Raw genomic sequence first — 19814 nt, 5'->3', positions numbered from 1 at the left:
TCTTGTGGATCAAAATGGTACCGAGCTGCAATGTGGCGGCCATCTTGTGACTGTAAGAGCGGTCCATAAAAGTCCCCCAGGAGCGTGTTTAAAGGGACAGAGAGGACGTCATGACAGAAGATGTTAGAAAAAACAACAGTGAAATCGATGATTTATGAAAGCTTTATGAAAATAAACTTTCTGACAGACAAAATTATGTTAAATTTGACAAAAACAGCCAGATAAAAAAACTTTAAAATACATATAGGTCTATTTCTGAGCCGTATTTTAAACAAATATTTAATTTTGCTGCTTAAAGTGTCAACATTATTTTTTTAGTTCTTTCGATTATATTGTTACCTGAATAATCACAATTATCGATTGACCTAATGATTTTGACAGATAAAGTTATATTTGTGCCTCTTGTCATTCTGGATTATGAACATGAATATTCATTTTTATGTTTATGTCTCACGTGACAAACTCTGGTCATTAGTCTGTTTACTTCACTGTCAAAGTAAAAGAAGTTTGTTTCCTAAAATAACATGTTTCTCACGTTAGTTTGGCCGAACACGAGCTTTAGTTGAACTTTACAGTCACAACATGGCGCTGGAGCCGGAAATGACGTGTTTCACCTCTGACCTGCTGAACACGTGGATTTGTTGCGGATGTGACGTCAGGCCGCACAAATTACGCTCCTGTCACTACTCTCTTCCGGTCCAGTTTGACCCGGGACACACGGGACACACGGGACTGCACCGGGACACACGTGACTGTACCGGGACACACGGGACTGCACCGGGACACACGGGACTGCACCGGGTCGCACGGGACTGCACCGGGTCGCACGGGACTGCACCGGGACAGTACAGAAGCCTCCGACATGAGAGATGCCGACGGACTGCGCCAACGGAGACAACAACCGAGAGTCATCACCGAGGAGCCACGGGACAGGCTCCGGAGCGGGGACAGGTGAGGGACACGGGACAGGTGAGGGAACCGGGACAGGTGAAGGACACGGGACAGGCTCCGGAGCGGGGACAGGTGAGGGACACGGGACAGGTGAGGGAAACGGGACAGGTGAGGGAAACGGGACAGGTGAGGGACACGGGACAGGTCAGGGACACGGGACAGGTGAAGGGAGGGACAGGGGAGGGACACGGGACAGATGGGCATGAATGTCTCTAGCGCCCTCTCATGCATGAAAAGCCAATGACGGCATCCCTCTATCTGCATGTTACCGTGGTAACCTAACACTGCCATAGACGTTTGTCATAAACAGTTGTAATATGTATTATAGTTTTATAATTATAGTTATAGTATTATAATAATTTGGCACATTAATTCTCCACATGGCACTGGACATAAGAAGGACATAAGAGTGACATCACTGGACATCACTGGACATAAGAGTGACATCACTGGACATAAGAGTGACATCACTGGACATCACTGGACATAAGAGTGACATCACTGGACATAAGAGTGACATCACTGGACATAAGAGTGACATCACTGGACATCACTGGACATAAGAGTGACATCACTGGACATAAGAGTGACATCACTGGACATAAGAGTGACATCACTGGACATAAGAGTGACATCACTGGACATCACTGGACATAAGAGTGACATCACTGGACATAAGAGTGACATCACTGGACATCACTGGACATAAGAGTGACATCACTGGACATAAGAGTGACATCACTGGACATAAGAGTGACATCACTGGACATAAGAGTGACATCACTGGACATCACTGGACATAAGAGTGACATCACTGGACATAAGAAGGACATCACTGGACATAAGAAGGACATCACTGGACATAAGAAGGACATAAGAGTGACATCACTGGACATAAGAGTGACATCACTGGACATCACTGGACATAAGAGTGACATCACTGGACATAAGAGTGACATCACTGGACATCACTGGACATAAGAGTGACATCACTGGACATAAGAGTGACATCACTGGACATAAGAGTGACATCACTGGACATAAGAAGGACATCACTGGACATAAGAGTGACATCACTGGACATAAGAGTGACATCACTGGACATCACTGGACATAAGAGTGACATCACTGGACATAAGAGTGACATCACTGGACATAAGAGTGACATCACTGGACATCACTGGACATAAGAGTGACATCACTGGACATAAGAAGGACATCACTGGACATAAGAGTGACATAAGAGTGACATCACTGGACATCACTGGACATAAGAGTGACATCACTGGACATAAGAGTGACATCACTGGACATCACTGGACATAAGAGTGACATCACTGGACATAAGAGTGACATCACTGGACATCACTGGACATAAGAGTGACATCACTCTCTCGTGATAGAAGTAGTATAAAGATGGTACTGTTTGTGGGGGGAGGGGCTATGTAGGATAAGGGGCGGGCTCTTTGTGAGGTTTAACCGGGCGTGGCTTTAATTCATTATAATCTTTAAAAGAAACTCTAACGTTTCAGGACCTACAGTGGGCGGGTCTTCCAGGTCACCTTCCTGTCTGTGGGCGGAGTCCTGCTGATCCCGGTCCTGATCCTGGTCCTCGTCCTGGAGTCTCCAATCCACCCTGAACCCTTCAGGTGAGACCCCAAAACCACCCTGAACCCTTCAGGTGAGACCCCAAAACCACCCTGAACCCTTCAGGTGAGACCCCAAAACAACCCTGAACCCTTCAGGTGAGACCCCAAAACCACCCTGAACCCTTCAGGTGAGACCCCAAAACCACCCTGAACCCTTCAGGTGAGACCCCAAAACCACCCTGAACCCTTCAGGTGAGTGAACCCTTCAGGTGAGACCCCAAAACCACCCTGAACCCTTCAGGTGAGACCCCAAAAACCCTGAACCCTTCAGGTGAGACCCCAAAACAACCCTGAACCCTTCAGGTGAGACCCCAAAACCACCCTGAACCCTTCAGGTGAGTGAACCCTTCAGGTGAGACCCCAAAACCACCCTGAACCCTTCAGGTGAGACCCCAAAACCACCCTGAACCCTTCAGGTGAGACCCCAAAACCACCCTGAACCCTTCAGGTGAGACCCCAAAACCACCCTGAACCCTTCATGTGAGACCCCAAAACCACCCTGAACCCTTCAGGTGAGACCCCAAAACCACCCTGAACCCTTCAGGTGAGACCCCAAAACCACCCTGAACCCTTCAGGTGAGACCCCAAAACCACCCTGAACCCTTCAGGTGAGACCCCAAAACCACCCTGAACCCTTCAGGTGAGACCCCAAAACCACCCTGAACCCTTCAGGTGAGACCCCAAAACCACCCTGAACCCTTCAGGTGAGACCCCAAAACCACCCTGAACCCTTCATGTGAGACCCCAAAACCACCCTGAACCCTTCAGGTGAGACCCCAAAACCACCCTGAACCCTTCAGGTGAGACCCCAAAACAACTCTGAACCCTTCAGGTGAGACCCCAAAACCACCCTGAACCCTTCAGGTGAGACCCCAAAACCACCCTGAACCCTTCAGGTGAGACCCCAAAACCACCCTGAACCCTTCAGGTGAGACCCCAAAACCACCCTGAACCCTTCAGGTGAGACCCCAAAACAACCCTGAACCCTTCATGTGAGACCCCAAAACAACCCTGAACCCTTCAGGTGAGACCCCAAAACAACCCTGAACCCTTCAGGTGAGACCCCAAAACAACCCTGAACCCTTCAGGTGAGACCCCAAAACAACCCTGAACCCTTCAGGTGAGACCCCAAAACCACCCTGAACCCTTCAGGTGAGACCCCAAAACAACCCTGAACCCTTCATGTAAGACCCCAAAACCACACTGAACCCTTCAGGCGAGACCCCAAAACCACCCTGAACCCTTCAGGTGAGACCCCAAAACCACACTGAACCCTTCATGTAAGACCCCAAAACCACACTGAACCCTTCAGGCGAGACCCCAAAACCACCCTGAACCCTTCAGGCGAGACCCCAAAACCACACTGAACCCTTCAGGTGAGACCCCAAAACCACCCTGAACCCTTCAGGTGAGACCCCAAAACCACCCTGAACCCTTCAGGTGAGACCCCAAAACCACCCTGAACCCTTCAGGTGAGACCCCAAAACCACTCTGAACCCTTCAGGTGAGACCCCAAAACCACACTGAACCCTTCAGGTGAGACCCCAAAACCACCCTGAACCCTTCATGTAAGACCCCAAAACCACACTGAACCCTTCAGGTGAGACCCCAAAACCACACTGAACCCTTCAGGTGAGACCCCAAAACCACCCTGAACCCTTCAGGTGAGACCCCAAAACCACCCTGAACCCTTCAGGTGAGACCCCAAAACAACCCTGAACCCTTCATGTGAGACCCCAAAACCACCCTGAACCCTTCAGGTGAGACCCCAAAACAACCCTGAACCCTTCAGGTGAGACCCCAAAACCACACTGAACCCTTCAGGTGAGACCCCAAAACCACCCTGAACCCTTCAGGTTAGACCCCAAAACAACCCTGAACCCTTCAGGTGAGACCCCAAAACAACCCTGAACCCTTCATGTGAGACCCCAAAACCACCCTGAACCCTTCAGGTGAGACCCCAAAACCACCCTGAACCCTTCAGGTGAGACCCCAAAACCACCCTGAACCCTTCAGGTGAGACCCCAAAACCACACTGAACCCTTCAGGTGAGACCCCAAAACAACCCTGAACCCTTCAGGTGAGACCCCAAAACAACCCTGAACCCTTCAGGTGAGACCCCAAAACAACCCTGAACCCTTCAGGTGAGACCCCAAAACAACCCTGAACCCTTCAGGTGAGACCCCAAAACCACCCTGAACCCTTCAGGTGAGACCCCAAAACCAGTTAAAATCCCCTAGCAGTCGTTTATGGAACGTGTTTATGGAATATGTTTGTGGAATATGTTTGTGGAATATGTTGGGTCATGTAAGTTAGCATTAGCAATAATCAGCCATTAGCCTGCTAGCTGCACCTGAACACATGGACATGCACTTATACATTTATAATGTGTCCCTGAACCAATAAACTGTAGAGTAGAGCAAATAGGCTCCTCCCACTGAACACATGTACATCAGGCTCCTCCCACTGAACACATGTACATCAGGCTCCTCCCACTGAACACATGTACATCAGGCTCCTCCCACTGAACACATGTACATCAGGCTCCTCCCACTGAACACATATACATCAGGCTCCTCCCACTGAACACATGTACATCAGGCTCCTCCCACTGAACACATGTACATCAGGCTCCTCCCACTGAACACATGTACATCAGGCTCCTCCCACTGAACACATGTACATCAGGCTCCTCCCACTGAACACATATACATCAGGCTCCTCCCACTGAACACATGTACATCAGGCTCCTCCCACTGAACACATGTACATCAGGCTCCTCCCACTGAACACATGTACATCAGGCTCCTCCCACTGAACACATGTACATCAGGCTCCTCCCACTGAACACATGTACATCAGGCTCCTCCCACTGAACACATGTACATCAGGCTCCTCCCACTGAACACATATACATCAGGCTCCTCCCACTGAACACATGTACATCAGGCTCCTCCCACTGAACACATGTACATCAGGCTCCTCCCACTGAACACATGTACATCAGGCTCCTCCCACTGAACACATGTACATCAGGCTCCTCCCACTGAACACATGTACATCAGGCTCCTCCCACTGAACACATGTACATCAGGCTCCTCCCACTGAACACATATACATCAGGCTCCTCCCACTGAACACATGTACATCAGGCTCCTCCCACTGAACACATGTACATCAGGCTCCTCCCACTGAACACATATACATCAGGCTCCTCCCACTGAACACATGTACATCAGGCTCCTCCCACTGAACACATGTACATCAGGCTCCTCCCACTGAACACATGTACATCAGGCTCCTCCCACTGAACACATGTACATCAGGCTCCTCCCACTGAACACATGTACATCAGGCTCCTCCCACTGAACACATGTACATCAGGCTCCTCCCACTGAACACATGTACATCAGGCTCCTCCCACTGAACACATGTACATCAGGCTCCTCCCACTGAACACATATACATCAGGCTCCTCCCACTGAACACATATACATCAGGCTCCTCCCACTGAACACATGTACATCAGGCTCCTCCCACTGAACACATGTACATCAGGCTCCTCCCACTGAACACATGTACATCAGGCTCCTCCCACTGAACACATGTACATCAGGCTCCTCCCACTGAACACATGTACATCAGGCTCCTCCCACTGAACACATGTACATCAGGCTCCTCCCACTGAACACATGTACATCAGGCTCCTCCCACTGAACACATGTACATCAGGCTCCTCCCACTGAACACATGTACATCAGGCTCCTCCCACTGAACACATGTACATCAGGCTCCTCCCACTGAACACATGTAAACGTGTGTTATTCTGATGTCATTTCTGTTGCTGTTGTTTTATTGATTCGATGTTTGATCAGTTGTTGTTGTTGTTGTTGTTGTTTTTGTTGTTGTGGTCAGTCTGCGGGACCCCCCGGAGCTCCAGGGCTGCTGGGCCCCGAACCTGAAGCTGCGCTTGGCCCAAAGACTCTATGAAAACCAGATCCAGGGACCAGAGTCCATCACTAACATCGGAGGTCAGTCTTAACCGGGACGAGGACGGGACCGGGACCAGGACCGGGACCAGGACGGGACCAGGACGGGACGAGGACGGGACCAGGACGGGACCAGGACCGGGACTGGACCAGGACGGGACCAGGACGGGATCAGGACGGGATCAGGACGGGACCGGGACTGGACCAGGACGGGACCAAGACTAGACTAGACTGGATCTGGACTGGACCTGGACCCGGACCTGGACTGGACCTGGACGGGACCAGGACCAGGACCAGGGTTCAGACCTCCGCGTCCAAATTTGCGCCGGACGAAGAAAGAAGATGAAAAATGGTGTTCACGGTGGCAGAGTGGTTAGTGCTCTGGCCTCCCATGAAGGAGGTCATGGGTTTGATTCCCGGACCAGACCAACATCACATGATCTCTCTGGGTGGAGCCTGATCTCCCCGTGTTCCCGTGGGTTCTCCGGCTCCTCCCACCGGCTCCTCCCACCGTCCAATCACATGTGTTATAAACTCTAAATTGGCTGGTTCGTCCAATGTAAATGTCATGTCCATATGAAAGACACACCTCAGAGTGTATAAAGCTCTAAAGACACACCTCAGAGTGTATAAAGCTCTAAAGACACACCTCAGAGTGTATAAAGCTCTAAAGACACACCTCAGAGTGTATAAAGCTCTAAAGACACACCTCAGAGTGTATAAAGCTCTAAAGACACACCTCAGAGTGTATAAAGCTCTAAAGACACACCTCAGAGTGTTATAAAGCTCTAAAGACACACCTCAGAGTGTATAAAGCTCTAAAGACACACCTCAGAGTGATATAAAGCTCTAAAGACACACCTCAGAGTGTATAAAGCTCTAAAGACACACCTCAGAGTGTATAAAGCTCTAAAGACAGACCTCAGAGTGTATAAAGCTCTAAAGACACACCTCAGAGTGATATAAAGCTCTAAAGACACACCTCAGAGTGTATAAAGCTCTAATGACACACCTCAGAGTGTATAAAGCTCTAAAGACACACCTCAGAGTGTATAAAGCTCTAAAGACACATCTCAGAGTGTATAAAGCTCTAAAGACACACCTCAGAGTGATATAAAGCTCTAAAGACACACCTCAGAGTGTATAAAGCTGTCTAACCCTGGTCTTGGTCTGGTTCTCAGACGTTCTCTTCAGTGGAACGGCCGATGGAAGAATTGTGAAAATGGTGGGACGCCGGATCCAAACTGTGGCACGTCTCGGAAAACAGCCCTGTGGTAAGTGACCGGACCTGGTCTGGACCCTGGTCTGGACCCTGGTCTGGACCCTGGTCTGACCCTGGTCTGACCCTGGTCTGGACCCTGGTCTGGACCCTGGTCTGGACCCTGGTCTGACCCTGGTCTGACCCTGGTCTGACCCTGGTCTGGACCCTGGTCTGGACCTGGTCTGGACCCTGGTCTGGACCCTGGTCTAAACCCGGTCTCTCTCTGGTCCAGGGTCTCGCGAGGACGAGTCGACATGTGGCAGACCTCTGGGGATCAGAACTGGACCAAACGGAACTCTATATGTGGCAGACGCATATTTAGGACTGTTCCGGGTCAACCCCAACTCAGGTACTCTCCTCCAGCTCAGGTACTCTCCTCCTCCAGCTCAGGTACTCTCCTCCAGCTCAGGTACTCTCCTCCTCCAGCTCAGGTACTCTCCTCCAGCTCAGGTACTCTCCTCCTCCAGCTCAGATACTCTCCTCCTCCAGCTCAGATACTCTCCTCCTCCAGCTCAGGTACTCTCCTCCAGCTCAGGTACTCTCCTCCTCCAGCTCAGGTACTCTCCTCCTCAGGTACTCTCCTCCTCCAGCTCAGGTACTCTTGTCCTCCAGCTTAGGTACTCTCCTCCAGCTCAGGTACTCTCCTCCAGCTCAGGTACTCTCCTCCAGCTCAGGTACTCGCGTCCTCCAGCTCAGGTACTCGCGTCCTCCAGCTAAAGCTCTAAAGACACACCTCAGAGTGGTATAAGGCTCTAGTTCAGGTCAGGCTCAAGGTCAGGCTCAAGGTCAGGCTCAAGGTCAGGCTCAAGGTCAGGCTCAGGTCAGGCTCAAGGTCAGGCTCAAGGTCAGGCTCAGGTCAGGCTCAGGTCAGGCTCAGGTCAGGCTCAAGGTCAGGCTCAAGGTCAGGCTCAGGTCAGGCTCAGGTCAGGCTCAGGTCAGGCTCAAGGTCAGGCTCAAGGTCAGGCTCAAGGTCAGGCTCAGGTCAGGCTCAGGTCAGGCTCAGGTCAGGCTCAGGTCAGGCTCAGGTCAAGGTCAGGCTCAGGTCAGGCTCAAGGTCAGGCTCAGGTCAAGGTCAGGCTCAGGTCAGGCTCAGGTCAGGCTCAGGTCAGGCTCAGGTCAGGCTCAAGGTCAGGCTCAAGGTCAGGCTCAGGTCAAGGTCAGGCTCAGGTCAGGCTCAAGGTCAGGCTCAGGTCAGGCTCGGGTCAGGCTCGGGTCAGGCTCGGCTCAGGTCTGGTCTTGTCTGTCCAGGTGAGGTGGTGCGGCTGGTGGAGGGTGGGCAGATGGTCGGGGGGCGGAGCTTGGCCTTCATAAATGACCTGGACGTGACGAGAGACGGCCGCAGAGTGTACTTCACCTCCAGCTCCAGCAGGTGGCAGCGCAGAGACTTCCTGAACCTCATCATGGAGGCAACAGACGACGGACGGTAAGAAACACACACACACACACACACAGAGAGACACACACACAGAGAGACACACACACACACACACACACAGAGAGACACACACACACACACACACACAGAGAGACACACACACACACACACAGAGAGACACACACACAGAGAGACACACACACACACACACACACAGAGAGACACACACACACACACACAGAGAGACACACACACACACACACAGAGAGACACACACACACACAGAGACACACACACACACACACACACACATACATAGAGACACACACACACAGACACACACACACAGAGACACACACACACACAGAGACACACACACACACACAGAGACACACACACACACACACACACACACAGAGAGACACACACACACACAGAGACACACACACACACACACACATAGAGACACACACACACAGACACACACACACAGAGACACACACACACACACAGAGACACACAGAGACACACAGAGACACACACACACACACACACACACACAGAGACACACAGAGACACACACACACACACACACACAGAGACACACAGAGACACACACACACAGAGACACACACACACACACACAGAGACACACACACACACACACACACACACAGAGACACACAGAGACACACACACACACACACAGAGACACACACACACACAGAGACACACACACACACACACAGAGACACACACACACACACACACACACACACACACACACACAGAGACACACACACACACACACAGAGACACACACACACACAGAGACACACACACACACACACACACACAGAGACACACACACACACACACACACAGAGAGACACACACACACACAGAGACACACACACACACACACACATAGAGACACACACACACAGACACACACACACACAGAGACACACAGAGACACACAGAGACACACACACACACACACACAGAGACACACAGAGACACACAGAGACACACACACACACACAGAGACACACACACACACACACACACACAGAGACACACACACACACACACACACAGAGACACACACACACACACACACACAGAGACACACACACACACACACACACAGTTCAGTCCAGTCTCTGTTTCAGGGTCTTGGAGTTGGACACTGACACAGGAGAAGTCTCTGTGATCATGGATCGTCTGAGGTTTCCAAACGGCCTCCAACTTCTGCCGGATGAAGAGTCAGTGTTGGTGTCCGAGACCACCATGGCCCGCATCCGGAGGTTAGTCCTGCTTTAGTCCTGCTTTAGTCCTGCTTTAGACCCGCTTTAGTCCCGCTTTAGACCTGCTTTAGTCCCGCTTTAGTCCCGCTTTAGACCTGCTTTAGACCTGCTTTAGTCCTGCTTTAGTCCTGCTTTAGTCCCGCTTTAGTCCCGCTTTAGACCTGCTTTAGTCCTGCTTTAGTCCTGCTTTAGACCTGCTTTAGTCCTGCTTTAGTCCTTCTTTAGTCCTGCTTTAGTCCTGCTTTAGTCCTGCTTTAGTCCCGCTTTAGTCCCGCTTTAGACCTGCTTTAGTCCTGCTTTAGTCCCGCTTTAGTCCCGCTTTAGACCTGCTTTAGTCCTTCTTTAGTCCTTCTTTAGACCTGCTTTAGACCTGCTTTAGTCCTTTTTTAGTCCTGCTTTAGTCCTTTTTTAGTCCTGCTTTAGTCCTGCTTTAGTCCCACTTTAGTCCTGCTTTAGTCGTGCTTTAGTCCTTCTTTAGTCCTTCTTTAGTCCTGCTTTAGTCCTGCTTTAGACCTGCTTTAGTCTTGCTTTAGTCCTGCTTTAGTCCTGATTTAGACCCGTTTTAGTCCCGTTTTAGTCCCGTTTTAGTCCCGCTTTAGTCCTGCTTTAGTCCTGCTTTAGTCCTGCGTTAGTCTTGCTTTAGTCCTGCTTTAGTCCTGATTTAGACCCGTTTTAGTCCCGTTTTAGTCCCGTTTTAGTCCCGTTTTAGTCCCGCTTTAGTCCTGCTTTAGTCCTGCTTTAGTCTTGCTTTAGTCCTGCTTTAGTCCTGATTTAGACCCGTTTTAGTCCCGTTTTAGTCCCGTTTTAGTCCCGCTTTAGTCCTGCTTTAGTCCTGCTTTAGTCCTGCTTTAGTCCTGATTTAGACCCGTTTTAGTCCCGTTTTAGTCCTGCTTTAGTCCTGCTTTAGACCTGCTTTAGTCCTGCTTTAGTCCTGCTTTAGTCCTGCTTTAGACCTGGTTTAGACCTGCTTTAGACCTGCTTTAGTCCTGCTTTAGTCCCGCTTTAGTCCCGCTTTAGACCTGCTTTAGTCCTGCTTTAGTCCTGCTTTAGTCCTGCTTTAGTCCTGCTTTAGTCCTGCTTTAGACCTGCTTTAGTCCTTCTTTAGTCCTTCTTTAGACCTGCTTTAGACCTGCTTTAGTCCTGCTTTAGTCCTGCTTTAGTCCTGCTTTAGTCCCGCTTTAGTCCCGCTTTAGTCCTGCTTTAGTCCTGCTTTAGTCGTGCTTTAGTCCTTCTTTAGTCCTGCTTTAGTCCTGCTTTAGACCTGCTTTAGTCTTGCTTTAGTCCTGATTTAGACCCGTTTTAGTCCCGTTTTAGTCCCGTTTTAGTCCCGCTTTAGTCCTGCTTTAGTCCTGCTTTAGTCCTGCGTTAGTCTTGCTTTAGTCCTGCTTTAGTCCTGATTTAGACCCGTTTTAGTCCCGTTTTAGTCCCGTTTTAGTCCCGTTTTAGTCCCGCTTTAGTCCCGCTTTAGTCCTGCTTTAGTCTTGCTTTAGTCCTGCTTTAGTCCTGATTTAGACCCGTTTTAGTCCCGTTTTAGTCCCGTTTTAGTCCCGTTTTAGTCCCGCTTTAGTCCTGCTTTAGTCCTGCTTTAGTCCTGCTTTAGTCCTGATTTAGACCCGTTTTAGTCCCGTTTTAGTCCTGCTTTAGTCCTGCTTTAGACCTGCTTTAGTCCTGCTTTAGTCCTGCTTTAGTCCTGCTTTAGACCTGCTTTAGACCTGCTTTAGTCTTGCTTTAGTCCTGCTTTAGTCCTGATTTAGACCCGTTTTAGTCCCGTTTTAGTCCCGTTTTAGTCCCGCTTTAGTCTTGCTTTAGTCCTGCTTTAGTCCTGCTTTAGTCCTGATTTAGACCCGTTTTAGTCCCGTTTTAGTCCTGCTTTAGTCCTGCTTTAGTCCTGCTTTAGACCTGCTTTAGTCCTGCTTTAGTCCTGCTTTAGTCCTGCTTTAGACCTGCTTTAATCCTGTTTTAGTCCTGCTTTAGTCCTGCTTTAGACCTGCTTTAGTCCTGCTTTAGTCCTGCTTTAGTCCTGCTTTAGACCTGCTTTAGTCTTGCTTTAGTCCTGATTTAGTCCCGTTTTAGTCATGCTTTAGTCCTGCTTTAGTCCTGCTTTAGACCTGCTTTAGACCTGCTTTAGACCTGCTTTAGTCTTGCTTTAGTCCCGTTTTAGTCCTGCTTTAGTCCTGCTTTAGTCCTGCTTTAGTCCTGCTTTAGACCTGCTTTAGACCTGCTTTAGTCTTGCTTTAGTCCTGCTTTAGTCCTGATTTAGTCCCGTTTTAGTCCCGTTTTAGTCCCTCTTTAGTCCTGCTTTAGTCCTGCTTTAGTCCTGCTTTAGTCCTGATTTAGACCCGTTTTAGTCCCGTTTTAGTCCCGTTTTAGTCCCGCTTTAGTCCCGCTTTAGTCCTGCTTTAGTCCTGATTTAGACCCGTTTTAGTCCCGTTTTAGTCCCGCTTTAGTCCTGCTTTAGTCCTGCTTTAGACCTGCTTTAGTCCTGCTTTAGTCCTGCTTTAGTCCTGCTTTAGACCTGCTTTAGTCCTGCTTTAGTCCTGATTTAGACCCGTTTTAGTCCCGTTTTAGTCCCGCTTTAGTCCTGCTTTAGACCTGCTTTAGACCTGCTTTAGACCTGCTTTAGTCCTGCTTTAGTCCTGCTTTAGTCCTGCTTTAGACCTGCTTTAGACCTGCTTTAGTCTTGCTTTAGTCCTGCTTTAGTCCTGATTTAGTCCCGTTTTAGTCATGCTTTAGTCCTGCTTTAGTCCTGCTTTAGACCTGCTTTAGACCTGCTTTAGACCTGCTTTAGTCCTGCTTTAGTCCTGGTTTAGTCCTGCTTTAGTCCTGCTTTAGTCCTGGTTTAGTCCTGGTTTAGTCCTGCTTTAGTCCTGCTTTAGTCCTGCTTTAGTCCTGGTTTAGTCCTGCTTTAGTCCTGCTTTAGTCCTGGTTTAGTCCTGCTTTAGTCCTGGTTTAGTCCTGGTTTAGTCCCGTTTTAGTCCTGCTTTAGTCCTGCTTTAGTCCTGCTTTAGTCCTGCTTTAGACCTGCTTTAGACCTGCTTTAGTCTTGCTTTAGTCCTGCTTTAGTCCTGATTTAGTCCCGTTTTAGTCATGCTTTAGTCCTGCTTTAGACCTGCTTTAGTCCTGCTTTAGTCCTGCTTTAGTCCTGCTTTAGACCTGCTTTAGTCCTGCTTTAGTCCTGCTTTAGTCCTGATTTAGTCCCGTTTTAGTCCTGCTTTAGTCCTGCTTTAGTCCTGCTTTAGACCTGCTTTAGTCCTGCTTTAGTCCTGCTTTAGTCCTGCTTTAGTCCTGCTTTAGTCCTGGTTTAGTCCTGCTTTAGTCCTGGTTTAGTCCTGGTTTAGTCCTGGTTTAGTCCTGCTTTAGTCCTGCTTTAGTCATGCTTTAGTCCTGCTTTAGACCTGCTTTAGTCCTGCTTTAGTCCTGCTTTAGACCTGCTTTAGTCCTGCTTTAGACCTGCTTTAGTCCTGGTTTAGTCCTGCTTTAGTCCTGCTTTAGACCTGCTTTAGTCCTGCTTTAGTCCTGGTTTAGTCCTGGTTTAGTCCTGCTTTAGTCCTGCTTTAGACCTGCTTTAGTCCTGCTTTAGTCCTGGTTTAGTCCTGCTTTAGACCTGCTTTAGTCCTGCTTTAGACCTGCTTTAGTCCTGGTTTAGTCCTGCTTTAGTCCTGCTTTAGACCTGCTTTAGTCCTGCTTTAGTCCTGGTTTAGTCCTGCTTTAGACCTGCTTTAGTCCTGCTTTAGTCCTGCTTTAGTCCTGATTTAGTCCCGTTTTAGTCCTGCTTTAGTCCTGCTTTAGACCTGCTTTAGTCCTGCTTTAGTCCTGCTTTAGTCCTGATTTAGTCCCGTTTTAGTCCTGCTTTAGTCCTGCTTTAGTCCTGCTTTAGACCTGCTTTAGTCCTGCTTTAGTCCTGCTTTAGTCCTGGTTTAGTCCTGCTTTAGTCCTGGTTTAGTCCTGCTTTAGTCCTGGTTTAGTCCTGGTTTAGTCCTGGTTTAGTCCTGCTTTAGTCCTGCTTTAGTCCTGGTTTAGTCCTGCTTTAGTCCTGCTTTAGTCCTGCTTTAGTCCTGCTTTAGTCCTGGTTTAGTCCTGCTTTAGTCCTGGTTTAGTCCTGGTTTAGTCCTGCTTTAGTCCTGGTTTAGTCCTGCTTTAGTCCTGCTTTAGTCCTGGTTTAGTCCTGCTTTAGTCCTGGTTTAGTCCTGGTTTAGTCCCGTTTTAGTCCCGTTTTAGTCCCGCTTTAGTCCTGCTTTAGTCCTGCTTTAGTCCTGCTTTAGTCCTGCTTTAGACCTGCTTTAGTCCTGTTTTAGTCCTGCTTTAGTCCTGCTTTAGTCCTGCTTTAGTCCTGCTTTAGTCCTGCTTTAGTCCTGCTTTAGTCCTGGTTTAGTCCTGCTTTAGTCCTGCTTTAGTCTTGCTTTAGTCCTGCTTTAGTCCTGATTTAGTCCCGTTTTAGTCCTGTTTTAGTCCTGCTTTAGTCCTGCTTTAGTCCTGATTTAGTCCCGTTTTAGTCCCGCTTTAGTCCTGCTTTAGTCCTGCTTTAGTCCTGATTTAGTCCCGTTTTAGTCCCGCTTTAGTCCTGCTTTAGACCTGCTTTAGTCCTGCTTTAGTCCTGGTTTAGTCCTGCTTTAGTCCTGCTTTAGTCCTGGTTTAGTCCTGCTTTAGTCCTGCTTTAGTCTTGCTTTAGTCCTGCTTTAGACCTGCTTTAGTCCTGCTTTAGTCCTGGTTTAGTCCTGGTTTAGTCCTGCTTTAGTCCTGCTTTAGTCCTGGTTTAGTCCTGCTTTAGTCCTGCTTTAGTCCTGCTTTAGTCCTGCTTTAGTCCTGCTTTAGTCCTGCTTTAGTCCTGCTTTAGTCCTGCTTTAGTCCTGGTTTAGTCCTGCTTTAGTCCTGCTTTAGTCTTGCTTTAGTCCTGCTTTAGTCCTGATTTAGTCCCGTTTTAGTCCTGGTTTAGTCCTGCTTTAGTCCTGCTTTAGTCCTGATTTAGTCCCGCTTTAGTCCCGCTTTAGTCCTGCTTTAGACCTGCTTTAGTCCTGCTTTAGTCCTGCTTTAGTCCTGATTTAGTCCCGTTTTAGTCCTGCTTTAGTCCTGCTTTAGTCCTGCTTTAGTCCTGGTTTAGTCCTGCTTTAGTCCTGCTTTAGTCTTGCTTTAGTCCTGCTTTAGTCCTGATTTAGTCCCGTTTTAGTCCTGCTTTAGTCCTGCTTTAGTCCTGCTTTAGTCCTGATTTAGTCCCGTTTTAGTCCCGCTTTAGTCCTGCTTTAGACCTGCTTTAGTCCTGCTTTAGTCCTGCTTTAGTCCTGATTTAGTCCCGTTTTAGTCCTGCTTTAGTCCTGCTTTAGTCCTGCTTTAGACCTGCTTTAGTCCTGCTTTAGTCCTGCTTTAGTCCTGCTTTAGTCCTGCTTTAGTCCTGCTTTAGTCCTGCTTTAGTCTTGCTTTAGTCCTGGTTTAGTCCTGCTTTAGTCCTGGTTTAGTCCTGGTTTAGTCCCGTTTTAGTCCCGTTTTAGTCCTGCTTTAGTCCTGCTTTAGTCCTGCTTTAGTCCTGCTTTAGACCTGCTTTAGTCCTGTTTTAGTCCTGCTTTAGTCCTGCTTTAGTCCTGCTTTAGTCCTGCTTTAGTCCTGGTTTAGTCCTGCTTTAGTCCTGCTTTAGTCTTGCTTTAGTCCTGCTTTAGTCCTGATTTAGTCCCGTTTTAGTCCTGTTTTAGTCCTGCTTTAGTCCTGCTTTAGTCCTGCTTTAGTCCTGGTTTAGTCCTGCTTTAGTCCTGCTTTAGTCTTGCTTTAGTCCTGCTTTAGTCCTGATTTAGTCCCGTTTTAGTCCTGTTTTAGTCCTGCTTTAGTCCTGCTTTAGTCCTGCTTTAGTCCTGCTTTAGTCCTGGTTTAGTCCTGCTTTAGTCCTGCTTTAGTCCTGGTTTAGTCCTGCTTTAGTCCTGCTTTAGTCCTGGTTTAGTCCTGCTTTAGTCCTGCTTTAGTCCTGCTTTAGTCCTGGTTTAGTCCTGCTTTAGTCCTGGTTTAGTCCTGGTTTAGTCCCGTTTTAGTCCCGTTTTAGTCCTGCTTTAGTCCTGCTTTAGTCCTGCTTTAGTCCTGCTTTAGACCTGCTTTAGTCCTGTTTTAGTCCTGCTTTAGTCCTGCTTTAGTCCTGCTTTAGTCCTGCTTTAGTCCTGCTTTAGTCCTGGTTTAGTCCTGCTTTAGTCCTGCTTTAGTCTTGCTTTAGTCCTGCTTTAGTCCTGATTTAGTCCCGTTTTAGTCCTGTTTTAGTCCTGCTTTAGTCCTGCTTTAGTCCTGCTTTAGTCCTGGTTTAGTCCTGCTTTAGTCCTGCTTTAGTCTTGCTTTAGTCCTGCTTTAGTCCTGATTTAGTCCCGTTTTAGTCCTGTTTTAGTCCTGCTTTAGTCCTTCTTGGTTCCTCTCAGGATCCATGTGGCGGGGCTGAACAAAGGTGGGATGGAGACGTTTGTGGAAAACCTTCCTGGTTTCCCTGATAACGTGCGGCGCAGTTCTGGAGGCGGCCTGTGGGTGGCGATGTCCTCGGTTCGACCCAGTCCAGGCTTCTCCATGTTGGACTTCCTGTCTCAAAGACCTTGGATCAAGAAACTCATTTTCAAGGTAAAAACCAGCTCTCAATCTGAAATACTTGTGTTTGAGGAGCAGTCTCTTGTCTCATGTCTCTTGTCTCATGTCTCATGTCTCAGGTCTCATGTCTCATGTCTCAGGTCATGTCTAAGGTCATGTCTCAGGTCTTGTCTCAGGTCTCATGTCTTGTCTTAGGTCTCATGTCTTGTCTCATGTCTTGTCTCAGGTCTCATGTCTTGTCTCAGGTCTTGTCTCAGGTCTCATGTCTTGTCTCATGTCTTGTCTCAGGTCTCATGTCTTGTCTCAGGTCTTGTCTCATGTCTTGTCTCATGTCTTGTCTCAGGTCTTGTCTCATGTCTGCATGTGTCTCCTCCGGTCTTGTCTCAGGTCTCATGTCTTGTCTCAGGTCTTGTCTCAGGTCTCATGTCTTGTCTCAGGTCTCAGGTCTTGTCTCAGGTCTCATGTCTTGTCTCATGTCTTGTCTCATGTCTTGTCTCAGGTCTCATGTCTTGTCTCAGGTCTTGTCTCATGTCTTGTCTCATGTCTTGTCTCAGGTCTTGTCTCATGTCTGCATGTGTCTCCTCCGGTCTTGTCTCAGGTCTCATGTCTTGTCTCAGGTCTCATGTCTTGTCTCAGGTCTCATGTCTTGTCTCAGGTCTCATGTCTTGTCTCATGTCTTATCTCAATTCTCAGGTCTTGTCTCAATTCTCAGGTCTTGTCTCATGTCTCAGGTCTTGTCTCAGGTCTCATGTCTTGTCTCATGTCTCAGGTCATGTCTCATGTCTCAGGTCTTGTCTCATGTCTCAGGTCATGTCTCATGTCTAAGGTCATGTCTCATGTCTTGTCTCAGGTCTTGTCTCAGGTCTCATGTCTTGTCTCAGGTCTCATGTCTTGTCTCAGGTCTTGTCTCATGTCTGCATGTGTCTCCTCAGGTCTTGTCCCAGGTCTCATGTCTTGTCTCAGGTCTTGTCTCAGGTCTCATGTCTTGTCTCAGGTCTCATGTCTTGTCTCAGGTCTTGTCTCATGTCTGCATGTGTCTCCTCAGGTCTTGTCCCAGGACGTCCTGCTGAAGCTCGTTCCTCGTTACAGTCTCATCGCAGAGATCCAAGATGGCGGCGTGTGCGTGCGCAGTTTCCACGACCCGAGCGGTGAAGTGGCAGCGTACGTGAGCGAGGCTCATGAGCACGAGGGCAGCCTCTACATCGGATCCTTCCGCTCACCCTACGTCGCCAAGCTGGACCTGAGCCAGGTCTAGAACCGGACCAGGACCCGGACCCGGACCCGGACCCAGACCCGGACCAGGACCCGGACCAGGACCAGGATCAGGATCAGACCAGGATCAGGATCAGAACTGGACACTTTGGTGGGATAAAAAACAGAATGAATTTAGATTTGTTTGTTTGATTAAATGTGGGTTTGTGGTCGACGCTGGAGCAAAAGTCAAACCTGTGATTTTTATCTATGTTTTGTTTTTTTGGTTTGAACTCAATTCTTTTTAATCTAAAGATTTTATTTCAGTTGAATCTCTGCATTGACTGTTCGTTTGTTCAACCTCTGAACCCGGACTGTACCCGGACTGAACCCGGACTGTACCCGGACTGTACCCGGACTGAACCCGGACTGAACCCGGACTGTACCCGGACTGAACCCGGACTGAACCCGGACTGAACCCGGACTGTACCCGGACTGAACCCGGACTGAACCCGGACTGAACCCGGACTGAACCCGGACTGAACCCGGACTGAACCCGGACTGTACCCGGACTGAACCCGGACTGAACCCGGACTGTACCCGGACTGAACCCGGACTGAACCCGGACTGAACCCGGACTGAACCCGGACTGAACCCGGACTGTACCCGGACTGAACCCGGACTGAACCCGGACTGAACCCGGACTGTACCCGGACTGTACCCGGACTGAACCCGGACTGAACCCGGACTGAACCCGGACTGTACCCGGACTGTACCCGGACTGATCCAGATTCTGTGAGGTCTAATGTTCAATGATTGGTTTGATATAAACATGATGATGATGAAATGTTATGATTGTTCTTCATGTTTGAAAAGACCAAATAAAATCTCATCTAAAATTGAGATTTATCAATATAAAGAAAAAGTTATTTTTTGTTCCCTTAAACACACGATCTATAACAAGTGATGCAGAGGATCAGCTGATCAGCCTCATCGCCACGACGACACTAACCTCATCACCACGACGACACCTCCCTCATCGCCACGACGACACCGCCCTCATCGCCACGACGACACCTCCCTCATCGCCACGACGACACCGCCCTCATCGCCACGACGACACCACCCTCATCGCCACGACGACACTACCCTCATCGCCACGACGACACCAACCTCATCGCCACGACGACACCTCCCTCATCGCCACGACGACACCAACCTCATCGCCACGACGACACCGCCCTCATCGCCACGACGACACCACCCTCATCGCCACGACGACACTACCCTCATCGCCACGACGACACCAACCTCATCGCCACGACGACACCTCCCTCATCGCCACGACGACACCAACCTCATCGCCACGACGACACCTCCCTCATCGCCACGACGACACCAACCTCATCGCCACGACGACACCGCCCTCATCGCCACGACGACACCTCCCTCGCTCAAAGTCACATGTTTGGAGTGAATTCTGTTGTAAAAATGTGTCATGTTTCTTATTAACTCAAGGTCAAAGGTCTCAATCTTCACAGGGAA

At 49.2% G+C, this 19814-nt stretch overlaps 1 protein-coding gene across 4 annotated transcripts; it reads left to right on the top strand.

Moving 5' to 3' along the window:
- Positions 1 to 675: 675 nt before the first annotated feature.
- Positions 676 to 18354, top strand: apmap (adipocyte plasma membrane associated protein). 4 transcript variants are annotated; one of them, XM_072436929.1, is made up of 10 exons: positions 676 to 951; positions 2484 to 2600; positions 6516 to 6631; positions 7771 to 7863; positions 8083 to 8199; positions 9099 to 9273; positions 10401 to 10535; positions 16919 to 17111; positions 17929 to 17940; positions 18136 to 18354. In XM_072436929.1, exons 1-10 carry the CDS (start codon positions 863 to 865, stop codon positions 18331 to 18333), a joined length of 1245 nt encoding a protein of 414 aa, XP_072293030.1. In that variant the 5' UTR covers positions 676 to 862; the 3' UTR covers positions 18334 to 18354. The 4 variants fall into 4 exon arrangements, with proteins under 4 accessions (XP_072293030.1, XP_072293031.1, XP_072293028.1 ...); XM_072436930.1 differs by lacking the exon at positions 17929 to 17940 and adding an exon at positions 17485 to 17496; XM_072436928.1 differs by lacking the exon at positions 17929 to 17940 and having other exon boundaries at positions 710 to 724; positions 794 to 951; positions 18124 to 18354.
- Positions 18355 to 19814: the final 1460 nt, after the last annotated feature.

This window comes from Eucyclogobius newberryi, unplaced genomic scaffold, assembly GCF_026437365.1.
Source record: "Eucyclogobius newberryi isolate DKJ021-1_F unplaced genomic scaffold, fEucNew1.0.hap1 SCAF_8, whole genome shotgun sequence".
Taxonomy (NCBI): Eukaryota; Metazoa; Chordata; class Actinopteri; order Gobiiformes; family Gobiidae; genus Eucyclogobius; species Eucyclogobius newberryi.
This window is presented reverse-complemented; position numbering and strand designations above follow the sequence as displayed.

Excerpts from the sequence above, each read along its gene's own strand:
- apmap (XM_072436929.1), top strand. The coding sequence starts at position 863 with ATGAGAGATGCCGACGGACTGCGCCAACGGAGACAACAACCGAGAGTC. Across the intron at positions 952-2,483 it reads AGGCTCCGGAGCGGGGACAG|GACCTACAGTGGGCGGGTCT; the intron begins GTGAGGGACACG and ends CTAACGTTTCAG. Across the intron at positions 8,200-9,098 it reads CCGGGTCAACCCCAACTCAG|GTGAGGTGGTGCGGCTGGTG; the intron begins GTACTCTCCTCC and ends TTGTCTGTCCAG.